This window comes from Papaver somniferum, chromosome 1, assembly GCF_003573695.1.
Source record: "Papaver somniferum cultivar HN1 chromosome 1, ASM357369v1, whole genome shotgun sequence".
Taxonomy (NCBI): Eukaryota; Viridiplantae; Streptophyta; class Magnoliopsida; order Ranunculales; family Papaveraceae; genus Papaver; species Papaver somniferum.
The window spans coordinates 228283644-228296733 of record NC_039358.1 but is presented as its reverse complement, the minus strand read 5'-3'; the positions used below and the strand labels follow the sequence as shown (position 1 = coordinate 228296733).

Below are 13090 nucleotides of genomic sequence, written 5' to 3'. Positions count from 1 at the left end.
TTTTCAGCCGAATTTTCCAAAAATACCTACAAACACATAAAACACCATAATAAGTAGAAACTCGAGTACCAACAATACTGAAAATTGAGGACAATTCAGTCACAAAAATGTGTCTATCAGCACACGCACATACTCAAGGTGTGACGACCCAAGTGTGACCAAGCGTGTGAGTGGCACGCCTATAAAACATTTCGTAACGACTCAAAAAATTCGTAACGGCTAAGACCTGTCACCAATTTTTTTAAAATTTAGTAACGGCTTCAGCTTTGTTACGAAATTTTTGTAACGACCATTTGTAAAGGGAAATGGCCCCATAGCCGTTACGAATTCCTGTTACTAATCCGAGAATTTGGTGTTGGGAGCTGATGCGATCTTCTAGCATCTGTACGCAACTGCATAAGAGGTAGAACAACACCTTCACTGTTTGCATCCGATTAGTAGTAGGATGTTGTAAGTTATTGATGACACATAAAAATGATCTAAATAACAGTTAATGGATTTCTTTTGTTCAGAAACTTTTAACCCGTTTGGATAACGCTTCAGAAATTATTTTTCGACTTCTAGGAGCAAAAGAGTCAAAAATAGTTTGGGAATGCAGTTATAGAATGACTTCTAAAAACAAAAAAGGAAAAAGAGTTTTTTGTGGAACATATTGTTTTTTCTTCCGACTTCTGAGACTCTCATGCTCAAAATCAAGAAACTTAGTCATTTTGGATACACAAGTTCAGAATGACTTCTAGAAGGAAAGAAGGTAACATTTTTTGATTCTGATTTGTACTCCTGACAGGAAAAAACACTTCTGCTTCTGTTACCAAACACACCAAGTACTCTAGGAAGAATCTGCACACGAAAATGCTTTGTGCCCCAGAATTACCCCCACTTTCCCCCCACACTCACAAACACACACTAAAACCCATCCTATTTTTCTCGGGCCGACTCTCTTCAAATCAATGGTCCAGAACAGTGACACCTATTGGGGGAGTGATATGGTGTAGCACTGTATCTTTGGGGAGTCTGTAGCACCTTCGATCTACTCTGGTGTTTGTCGGATTCCCCTCATGTAGGTCCAGTAATTGTAAGCCACGGTTATGCACTCTTTAACACAGCTTTTAAGGCAAAATTCATGTAAAAGATTTTTCTTAACAACAGAATCTTATTAGAAACGTATATTTTACTTTTTATACCTTTTCAGTCCCTTCACGTTACTCTCCCACTTTCTTGTCATTATCTCTAACCTCTCACGAAACCAATAAGGGTATTATCGACATTATTCACTGAGTCAAACCCAAACTTGACCAGTTTGACCTTTCCTACCCTTCAAAGTCCTCTCTGAACCTATATATTCTTGACACAAATTCTGAAATCCAATCCAATCCATCCATGGCTTTCCCTAAAACTCTTTTTGTCTCTGTTCTCTTGATTGTGGTGAGTTCTTGTTTGTTTGTCGAAATTGATGGTAGAAGTAGAAGCAGAAGTTTATTGAGTGAACAAAGAGAGTTTGATTACTTCGCTTTATCTCTTCAATGGCCTGGTACTATTTGTCAACATACTAGACATTGCTGTGCTGGTAATGGTTGTTGCAGAAGGTAAATTCACCTGATTTGGTTTCTGGGTTTCTTTTGTTTTTGCCTTTCCTTTCATGGGTTTTGATTTTTGTAAAGATTTTTGGGGTTTTCTTGTAAAGATTTTTGTTTCTGTTGGGTTAGAATTGATTGCATGATTGTTTGATTGATGGGTTTGATCTTCCATTTGATTAAACAAGTAAGATAGATTCGAATTTTTATGTTTTTGTATAGAAGTTTCTATTTGGGTATTTTCTCATATAGGTCATGGATAATCATAAATTTGTGCAGAAGTTTGTTTAAATTATTCTATAACACGATTGTGCTTATCAATTGGTGAAATAGTTCTCTGTCGTTGTTTTAATGAATCATCAGTATTTTGGGGATTTTAGGGTGATGGATTATGATTTTAACTAGTTAATTACTCCAGAGAAACCTTAGATCGAGGAAGTTCGAGTTAATATTATGATTGGGAATCTTATTGTTTCATTTCCAGTAATGCTTACTTATTTTCATCTGTTATTAGATTTCTTGCATTTAGTAGTTTTCACTAAGATCCACTTTTTTTGTCTATTTTGCAGTGATAATGGACCAACGGAGTTCACAATCCGTAAGTATGCTTTTGGGGTTTAGTTTTTACAATGAAAAATATGAATATCGCGCTTAATGATTTGTATAATCTGTCTTCACATGTCTGTATGCTGCTTACGTTACCCATTGCAGAACAGAGATGGACTGGTTTGTTGGTAGACCAAGTCTTAATAACATAACTTAACAACATTGTATGCTGCTTGTGTGATCCATTGCCGAGCAGAGATGGAATGGTTTGTTAGTAGACCAAGTCTTAATAACATAACCTAACAACATTGTAGGTTAAAATGTCAGAAGCCAATAGTAGTATTAGTAATTTGTCATTGATGTGGGAAACTCACGATATTGTAATGCAGCTCATCCAGTATTGGGCCTTTACCAGAACTCAACTTTTCATCCTCGTTGAATATTGTAGTTCTGTTTTAGCACTGAAAACCTGACCGTCATTGTGGTTTATAGCTTGGCATGCATAGTTAATAATTTTTGCGAATGAATTTCTCATGTGTCATTTCTTCATTTTAGTCTTTGTTATGATTTTTCTTATGCGACAGATGGACTCTGGCCCGACTACAATGATGGAACCTGGCCAGCATGTTGCACCGAAACTAGATTTGATGAGAAATTGGTATTTATTCAGTCTCTTGCTTTCGGTTTAAGTGTTATTTTTTCTCTTTTGCGCACGTGTGCGTGTTAGCTGATTGGGGGTGAGTTATGTAAGAATCCCAAAGCATAAGTAAACTAGTAAAGAACATACGAGGGAATTTGAAGCAATTAAGCTCATTTAGGGGAAACTAAATAAACTCTGCGGATAAACTAAAAGGCGATTAATTATTATGAGGACTTTCTTTAAATAGTTTATGCATTTAAAATTACAACCTATTTGATCAAATACAGCATATATTTCCTATATGTAAAAAAGTAGACTGTCTATTTCTGAGTACGTATAGCTTATGACCGACATATGTGTTACTTATACGTACTTCTGGTTTTCTTTGTCTAGATCTCATCATTGCGCAAAGATCTTGACAAGTATTGGCCGTCCTTAAGCTGTGGAAAGCCATCGACCTGCAGTGGTGGAAGAGGACTCTTCTGGGCCCATGAGGTGATTGATATGCATAAACAAGTTGGCTATTTGATTAAATTTGCATCTTTGTCTATTCTATGCTGTTAGCTAATTCTTTTTTCTCCCGTTATGACTGTACCATGAATGTATCTGCGGGGACACAAATCTACAGTGGGGTAAGCCTCTGTTCTCATCCAAGACAAGTTCATTCTTCAATGTATTTCTTTGATTATGTGTCTATGCATGTTCATGTGCATATGCGTGCGTATGAAATGTGAAAAGTGTACCTATTTTGAATATAAAAATCAAATAAGCTTTCTATGGTAATCTTATACTTCTCTGTTCAACCTTGTTATTACAGAAAAGCATGGCACATGTTCTTCTCCAGTAGTTCATGATGAATACCAGTACTTCACAACGACTCTCAGTGTTTACTTCAAGTATAATGTCACGGTAGGTATTCATAAAGCTGGTTATTACTTCCTTTTCTTGTCCGTGCTCTTTTTAAAACTTGCTATGATCCCACATCCCCACTTATCAGTCTAATATCACTATGTTCTAAAGGACAACTTGTACAATAATCTTACCATTTTAAACGTCTTGTGCTATCATCTGTTCTTTTGAAATCAACAGCAATGTAAACTATTTCTTCTAGTTGATTTCCAAGTTAAGGATGATGGTGTTGAAAGATTAGAACACTATGATTTTTGCAAAGATCATCTCCTTATATTAGCAGGCAGAAAACATCCTTCCCATAGAGCAACCCTTAGATCATCTCAAGTAGGCCATGTTGGTGCAGTGTGGAATATAAAAAAAAACGGTGCGGATATTTAACGTTGTTTTTTCTCAATGTCATAGCTAGCTAAGCACCAAACAAAAGTTTTAACTGTTACAAAAGTGTGAAAGTTTAACTGTTACAAAAGACTTACCCAGACAAGTATGACTGCCCTATAAGTTTTATGATTTGGTTAATCTTGAGGCTTAATTTTTTGATACCAGGCAATTTTGGCTGCCGAAGGATATGTACCCTCAAATTCTGAGAAATATCCCTTGGGAGGCATTGTTTCAGCCGTTCAAAATGCTTTTGGAGCAACCCCCCAGGTGGTTTGCTCACATGGTGCCATAGAGGAGCTTCGCTTATGCTTTTACAAAGATTTCAAGGTTTGCTCTATCAAGTCCTGATTTTGTTTCACATTACACTTAAAGATTTTAGCGTACTTTCCTTTCTTCTTGGTTTTGCATATATACATGCTTTTTGTTGTTCATCCTTTTTTACATAGACAAAGGAACTCTTGATTACAAGTATATAGGAGTATCTATTTTTCGGACCGTGTTTTTCAAACAGATTTTGAAAAATCAATTTGCTCATGTATTTTGAAGAGTCGAATCTTCATTGTCGTTTTTCTCAAGTTAAATTCATTGTCATTGGGTGCCACTTATCTCTTGAAATTGTTTCAATTGTTTTCAACAGCCTCGCGACTGTATAATGAATGAAAAGCACAGGTCATGCCCGAAATACGTGAGCATGCCAGAACGCAGGCCGATGGGTAAGTTTTCTAGATTCATCATTTCCTCTTTATTATTGGGTAATTACGTAAACCCCTATTTAGGTTTTTACAGTGTTCAAGGGAAAAGTTGCCTTTTCATTTCTTGCATTAATAAGGGTAGTTATTTGATGATTAGTAAACCTTCATTATTGTGCCGATGTGGCTACATAATACGGTGTTACTTTGTAGAACACGATACAAGTAGAGACCATATATGAATTATGGACTTGAAATGGTAAACTCCACCGCTATCCTACTTAAACATCTACTTTTCAAGTCTTACTGTTGTCCTTGTAAGTTTTGTATGTAAAAATAAAAAGAATGAAATGAAACTCGTCATTGCTTTACTAATTACTATATCTTATGTTACAGGACATGAGTCTTCACTTCCATGGTCACTTGATAGTGAAGTATTCTCATCCTGAGCTTGATTACGAGGCAATGCATCATGATTTAGGTGAAGGGCGTGGATCAATAGCCACTTTGCCAATTTCAGAGTAGTGCTCTGTTATCATTGATGTAATAAAACTTTCTGTAAATACTTCGAAGTCTTAAAACAATTTAGAATATGATGTCGCTTTTTGATCAACTTATGTTGATCAGAAAAGTACAAACAAAACTTTCTTTGATCAGTATATGCATGAGAAGGAAAAATTCATCTGTTATAGAAATTGTATTTTGAATGTTTCCATTTGTTATAAAAATTAAGAGAACATATATTACATTGCAGTTGAAAGAGCCAAGGTCTTGGTGGTGATTTGATGTTTGCTAGTCGAAACATGACTTCAAACAGTTTCAGTATTGCTCAGGCTGCTGCTGCTGCTGCGGTATAATTTAGACAGGTACCCACAAAAACTTTCCGTGTCCCTTGACAGAAAATCGGAAACAATGTTGTTTTAGGCTTCTCCCATTTGCCATCTCTCTCTTGGCTGTGGAATTATATGACATAATTTCTGGCTGATAACTTGCATCTTTAGTAAGCCAAATAAAGGCAGAGACAACAGGGTGGGAAAATGAGCAGATTCCCCCATTCGCACCCAAAAGTAGGACTGACAGAAACATAAATTGGACGGGCAAATGCTCGTCCAAATTAGAGCAACGAGCATTTGCCCGTCCTGTCTCAAGTTGAGATGAGTCAAGATTAGGACCCTCGGTGTTACCTAGGCCGAGAGTCGGCTTATTCTGAGACATTGCTCATCTCAAACCGAGACGCTCAGGTTGCATTGAGCGGATAATGACCAAGTTAACTGAATGGCTATAATCCCAACTTCTCATTCTCAAATCCAAAATCACACCTTCTTCGGCCAAAGTTTCATATAACCTCTCTTGCATTTCAAGCTAGTTTCACTCTAATCAATACCAATGCTTCCCGGAGTTTGTTCTCCCAAGTATACCCAAGTCATCAATATATGTTGGTTAATTGTGTATGACAATATATTTTAAAACGTTCGCAGAAGAAATGGCGATGGGGTGTGATGCTCATTCCTTATCAACTCGTTTTTTCAAGTAATAAGTTACGTTGTGAATCAATTCCTACATTCCTACGATAGATAATGGATTAATGGTTGTAGATTCGACGGTGAAAATGAAGCTGAACTGTTATAAAGAACTCTAGCAACATGGTAATCATCTAATTGCAAACCTTTCGTTTAGTTTTAATTTAATGATAGATTTGTTTTATCCAATGTAGTTTACTCTAATCCAATGTGGATTAGAGAGCTCAAATCCAATTAATGTAATTTGTTTTAAAATAAGAAAGTTCAAATCAATGCCATAGTAAGGTGCAAATACAAAGAAATTGTCATCGATTAAAATAAACATAATACCAAACCAAAACATAAAACACCTAGGAAAACAAGCTAAAACATAAAATTAACACCTTGGACACCAAACTAAAACATAAAATTAAAACGACAATTGAATTAATCAATCAGTTCCTACACTTAATCAGTCCAGTCCACCAAAAAACACCTAGGACATATCCTGAAGTGCTTTCTCTTTGTGTCTTCTTCAGTATAACTGTAGAAATGCATATAAGTCCTGTAGCCGGGCTTTGGAAATCCACTAATTTTCTGAGGAAAATATTTGTATTCGTGATCTCAAGCAGTGCCATAATTTCTTCAATTTGGCTTTAAGTTTCAAGTTTTTGCACACTGCTGCTAACTATTATTCTTCTTCTTTGGACTTCACGGCATCATCTAGCATATGTGGTTCCCCAGGACAGTTATAGCCTCTTTGGATGCATATAACTTAAATGCTTCTGCTATTCCACAAGCAGAAGTGAGAAGCAAAATGTTTTTGCTTCACAAAAACTTAACTTTTTTTTTTTTTTCCTTTATAAGTTATTCTAAAATTGCATATCCAAACTAACTTCTGACTGTTCTGCTTCTTGAAATCAAAAAACAACTTCTAAAGTGACATCCAAACAACCTATCAAGATCATAACATAGCAAATAACCAAGCTTTTATGGTTGAAACTCAATGAACAACCTTCTTGTGGACACTTCGAATAAATTTGTGATTATCCATTAAACATAATGGACAAACCTCTTTTGCTTCCACACATAATATTTGTATTCCTTTAGTTACACTGTTTTAGTTAAGAATGTTTTCGGTAGAGTGTGTTTAGAAGATCTTAAAAATATATAGCCGGTACAAATATTTTCGATATCTAGTCGTTAATTTCGGAAATATTTCGGTTATAAATATTGTCATTACTCGACGACTCTCTTTGGATTCTCTATAAATACTCCGTATTTCATTGCTATATTGAGTAATTATTCTCTATAAATACTCCGTATTTCATTGCTATATTGAGTAATTAATCGTAAGCCTAAATGTAATAAACAATGATTAAATAAAAATGGAAGTCTTAACTTTTAAATTCTTAACATCTTACTAGCTCATTGATTACAAGATATAACTAAGACAATAAAAACTTAAACGGTAATTTCAGTAAAAATCTTGGGCAATTTGATATATCTTCAATTCAATGTGTTCATGTGCTGTTTTTTCTTTGTTTTTGTAACTTTAGTTGTTAACTTTTAAAACTTCAGCTCTCTTTGGTTTTTAGCAGAACATCATTTTCCTTGATCAACTTATAATTGCACCACTGTTCCCGCTGTACTATTTTCAACTTTTTTAAAGTTAACACGTGTCTTATTAACAACAGCTTTAGTGTCTGCTTCACAATTTTTTTTTTTTTTTTGAGATATTTCAATCAAGAAAATTTAAAATAGTAGAATTAAAATTAGAAAGACCTTTTAGTGGAGAAAATTCAAAAGAAGATTGAATTTTGGCGTGAGTTTAGTGTTTGAATGAGTGTGCTATTTATTTGAGCCGAGGTCGGTTTCAGATTGAGACGACCGTCTCTAACTGCAAATGTTGGCTCTGTTTGATACGCTAAACCTTTTCCCCACTGTCCAAAACTAGATTTTGCCATCCAGGTGCCATGGAGGATCTGATTATTTGACCACTCCCATTGGACTTGCAAGTTGTTGGCCAAGCCTTGTTTTGATTAATGGCATCCGAAAGTTCTTGGGAAAAAATAATAGTTCAGAAAAACAACAAGTCTAATATGCATTGATGAGGAATAGTTGCAGTTTCACAAGAAATTTTATAGTTTTAAAGCAACAAAAACAAGCCTTTGAGAAACACCACCACCCCAGGCATACAAATAGAAATCAATACAGAGCAAGTGACGCTAAATCTTTGCTACACTCGACTCTCTGTGATGTCAAAGAGCTTTATGACAAGTTGTGCTGAGCACAATGGTTGCAAGGAAGAAAGGCATCATCAATCATCAACTGTACTAAGATAAAAAATACAATTAACATCAGTTTACAGTTTAACCTGAACTTTTGATTCTTTTACTTCTTCCGCTAGCCCTTCATTGTTGTAAGTGAATTTAGGAATGTGGGATGTTTTGTTGTACTCTTCTCCTCCTTCTTTACATCTATCCACCAGGAGATGGCAATCAACAAGGTGCAGGTGTTGTAGTGAGGTGAGACGTAACATCTGCTCCCGATAAGGCATATACTTGAGATTGCCACACCAGTGTATCTTCAACTCCCTAAGAGAAGTCAAGTTACCCAGCCACTCAGGCATTGCAATTAGTGATTCAAAACCTAGTATCCAAAGAGTTTGTAAGGAAGTGAGGTATTGAACTTGATCTGGCAGACATCTGAGTTTAGGCCATCCGTATATTTCTAAGTTGCGAAGTGATGGGAAGTAAAGGCTCTTCAAAGTTCCTTCTGCTGTGGGGAATGGAAACAAGTCCATCTTTTTTGAAAACCCGCCCATCACCAGACGTTCAAGTTTGGGGAGGTATTCTATACCACTTGGGATACACTGCTGACTTTTGCAGCCATAGATAAATAACATCCGAAGAGAAATGAATCCCCGTAAATCTGGCCAAGAGAATAAAGCAGGGCAATTGTAAAATATCAAAGTGTTCAAGGAAATGCTTGAATGTAACTGAAGTTGTTCCTCCTCTTCCTCCTCGTCCCAAGCATCTTGGTATGGATTAATGCCTTGAAGCTTTTCACAGTTATATACCTGAAAATTCTGGAGGAGTTTATTTCCAGTAAGCAATTCCCGCGGAAGAAATGCAAGCTCCTTGCACGAATCAATTTTAACATAGGCGAGAGATGTTACATTGCATTCTAGCAATGAACTTGCTATTTCTCCATTGCAATCTTCAAACTCCAATACTTTGAGAGATGGAAATCGGGTTGGCATGATCATTAACTTGCGGCAAACCTTGACCTTCAACTGCCGAACGCAAGGAAAGCTTGAAGAAATTGACAAAACAGGATGTGACCATTCTACTAAGCTCACCATACGAAATATAGAGAGATCTTCCAGAGAAGGAAAAGACGGTACGTTGCTGCTGTTACTACCATAGAATTCACTTCCAATACTTTTCACGGCGTCAAGTCCTTGTATTATGAGAACCTTAAGAAATCGAAGTAACCCAAGAGGGGGAAGACTTTCACATTTGCTGCAATTTTCTAGTGTAATGAAGACCAAGTTGGGAAGCAAATTATCTGGACTCATCATCCATCTGGGGAACTTTGAACCTGCATAGTTGTAGATTCCTAACCTTTTGAGGTTCTGGTGAGGTTGGAGGCCTTCGAACACTTCAGATTCATCACGAGTAACTGTGCTAAAACTTTTGTTATCAGTCCAATGTAGTTCCAACCTTAGAATGTGTTGTTTACATTTTAATTTTCCTCCTTCAGCTTCTTTTCTACCAGTTACATTCTCAAGATTACGAAGTTGTAGTTTACCACCAAGTAGATTTAGGTCCCTTAACTCTTCAATACCATATCCATTGTTCTTATTTCCCACAATAAATACAGGTAAATACTGCAGGGAGCTTAAAGTTCTTACCTTACATGGCATAGGAGGGTTCCATTCACCATTCCCAATTTTGCAGATTATAAGATTTCTTAAATTGGTTAGCTTTCTCATGCCACGAGGAAGCTCTCTAAGCTCGAAACAATTTTTAAGAATCAAAGTTTGCAAATTGTAGAGAGTAGTAAACGAATTGGGTAATTTTGATATTTGAGAGTTTGAAAGATTGAGGTACCGTAAGTGTTTTAACTTGGCAATGGATGGTGGTAACTCACTGATTGCGCTGTAGCTCAAGGACAGCACACGTACATTACTGAAATTCATTAAAATCTGCATAGCATATGTATTATCAATGAGTTTCGGTGTAGTGCAAATGAACGTCCGCAGTTTTCTTACCTTAGACGATACCTTAGGGAATGATGAGACCTCGTTCTCATCAAACAAAACTATTCGACGAATTCCATAATTTCCCTCTTGTAGCGTCTTGTTAACATCTTTTATTGCACATTCATTCCTAGCAACAGATTGTGCAAGATCATGTACAAGATCATGCATCTTACATGACTTTATATCTCCTAATTCGTGTTCTTGCTCATCTTGGAAGAATGAATTTTCCAATAAGCTATTGAAATACTCATTACCCACCTTCTCCATTTCTGTTCTTGGTCTAGAAGAATTAAGGAAGCCTTCCGCCATCCACAGTTGAATTAGTCTTTTTCTACTAATAACAACACCTTTTGGAATTAGTGAACAATATGCAAAGCATTGTTTTAAATGTGGTGCAAGATGATCATAGCTCAGCTTCAATACCCTTATAACCTGTTCTTCGCCTTTGACATGCTCCCAAATCTCATTGTCTAAAATTGCTTGCCAGTATTTCTCATCACTCTTAGAGTGCATCAAACCACCAAGAATCCTCGTTGCTAGTGGCACTCCTCCACACTTTGAGACAATTTGCTTACCAATCTTGATCAAGTTTGGTGTTTTCTTTATTCCTCCCGCCACAAAAACCATTTTCTTAAACAGAGTCCAACATTCTTTGTCAGACAAATTGCCCAATTTGTACCTATATAAAGAACTCGTCGTGGAAGCAACTTCATTACTTCTTGTTGTCACGATCACTTTGCTTCCTTGAGCGCCAATAAGCAACAAAGTCTTCAGCATACTGTCCCATTCATTGTGCTTATCATTCCACATATCATCGAGAACTATCAAATATCTCTTATTCTGCAGGTTCTTTTTGAGGCTATTCACCAAGACATCCAAGCTTGAAAAATCATCCTTCTTTTGATTGATGGATTCCAACAACCAATTGAACACCTCCTTCTGATTAGCACTTTGGGAAACACACACCCACAACTTATATTCAAAGTGACGTGTTACAGCATCGTCGCTGTAAACGATCTGAGCTAGTGTAGTTTTCCCAACTCCTCCCATGGCAACTATGACAACAATAGGATAATTCTGCTGATTGCTAGAGCTATTCATTAATATGTCTATTATCTTTGATTTGTCATCTTCCCTTCCAATAAGTATCGAATCGTCAACAAGAGAGTACGTTTCTCTGTTTCTGCTGGGACGATTAACATTACTTGGGGCAGTACTGGATGTACTAAATTCAAAATGGAACATCTCTTTTTCCCTTGAAACTTGATCCAACATTTGGTTAAGATTTTTAATTTTACGCCCCATCTTGACACGAAATGTTAAAGTGTTCACCGGCAAGAAGAAGTTCTTTATCCTGTTTTTGTTACCAATTTTGCGCTTCATAACTTCATACCCAAATTCATCCAATATGTCTTCAGCGTCATAGACGGCATCCTTGAGTTTTTTAAGCCAGAACTTGACTGTCTCTTTTTCAACTTGCTGCTTCTCTGCATCATGTAATACAGCTTGAATATTTGTCAGCGTCCCCCGGAGCTTTTCCATCTCATGTCTGATACCCCAAACAGGATAAATCTCATCGGAAGCTATTAATGCTAGTTTTCCAATTAAGATTTCACATAGAATACTAACAAGAATTTCAGCCATTTTCTTAACCCTTTGAATAAATTAGAAGAACTAGATTGACAAAATGAAGGAATTAAGGGAATTCTCTCACACACAAAACCCACATTCAATCCCAGAGGAAAAGATGAACAAAACTAATGAAACTTAGAGATCAAAAGCTAGACGAAGTTGACTTGACCCTCCCAACCCCATGTTATTAAATTCCGAAGAATAAAAAAAAAAATCAATACCTCTCCACTTGACTAGGTACTGACCAGCTCATAAGTGACTATTGAATTAATCATCCAGACAGCAGTACATTACAGTCTAGTTACTGGGTTTGCATTCTAAGTTACCATGAGCGGGACGTATTTTACCCCAGCAGGCCGACTTGATTAAGAAACTACTATTGAATTAAGCATATAGTTGTATTTGCATCATGCCCTAGATTTACTTGGTTCAACTTGTGATGTAACAGTTGGACTACTGTAATTTCAGACGACTAAAAGTAGTAAAATACTGACCTGAGGTGCATTTTCTAGGAAATTCTCCAACTTCCTAGAAAATCCTGACAAATATCTCTTCTACGTCACATGGCCTAAAACTAGTGTAAGGGTTTATATTCCCTTCAACTTCCACCACATATTTAACTCAGACCTTATGATATAGTCAAGTCAGCAAACGGGCCATGCTCAAGTTTTTGAAACCTTCCATCGAACATGTTAAATTGCAGGGGCCGGCCCTTGGCTAAAGCTGAAGAAGGTCAACTTCGAGCAGTAAATCCAAGGGAGCATTTGAAAGGCTTTTCCATCCTTGTTGCAGAAGTGGATTTCTCTAAATGGGAGTTAACGGTAAAAAATAAAATAGCAAACCATTTTTACTGTTAGTAGTACTGCTACATACACCTTGCAAATTGCAATTTGATCCAACGTTTAGCTAAGATTCTTAATTTTCTGACTCATTTTGACAGAAATACAAGT

The 13090-nt window shown here is 36.5% G+C and overlaps 2 protein-coding genes across 2 annotated transcripts; one reads left to right on the top strand and one right to left on the bottom strand.

Moving 5' to 3' along the window:
* Positions 1-1345: 1345 nt before the first annotated feature.
* Positions 1346-5492, top strand: LOC113318165 (ribonuclease 2-like). The gene is made up of 9 exons (XM_026566295.1): positions 1346-1586; positions 2144-2172; positions 2705-2778; positions 3154-3255; positions 3389-3392; positions 3578-3669; positions 4216-4377; positions 4688-4763; positions 5136-5492. Exons 1-9 carry the CDS (start codon positions 1381-1383, stop codon positions 5186-5188), a joined length of 798 nt encoding a protein of 265 aa, XP_026422080.1. The 5' UTR covers positions 1346-1380; the 3' UTR covers positions 5189-5492.
* Positions 5493-8325: 2833 nt separating this feature from the next.
* LOC113337998 (putative disease resistance protein RGA4) lies at positions 8326-12228 on the bottom strand. The gene has a single exon (XM_026583527.1). It carries the CDS (start codon positions 12150-12152, stop codon positions 8604-8606), a length of 3549 nt encoding a protein of 1182 aa, XP_026439312.1. The 5' UTR covers positions 12153-12228; the 3' UTR covers positions 8326-8603.
* Positions 12229-13090: the final 862 nt, after the last annotated feature.

What these genes read in the sequence shown, in the direction of transcription:
- LOC113318165 (XM_026566295.1), top strand. Translation starts at nt 1,381, where the DNA reads ATGGCTTTCCCTAAAACTCTTTTTGTCTCTGTTCTCTTGATTGTGGTG. An exon ending in CTAGATTTGATGAGAAATTG is followed by an intron (nt 2,779 to 3,153) that starts GTATTTATTCAG and finishes TTCTTTGTCTAG; the next exon opens with ATCTCATCATTGCGCAAAGA. An exon ending in ACTTCAAGTATAATGTCACG is followed by an intron (nt 3,670 to 4,215) that starts GTAGGTATTCAT and finishes TTTTGATACCAG; the next exon opens with GCAATTTTGGCTGCCGAAGG.
- LOC113337998 (XM_026583527.1), bottom strand. Translation starts at nt 12,152, where the DNA reads ATGGCTGAAATTCTTGTTAGTATTCTATGTGAAATCTTAATTGGAAAA.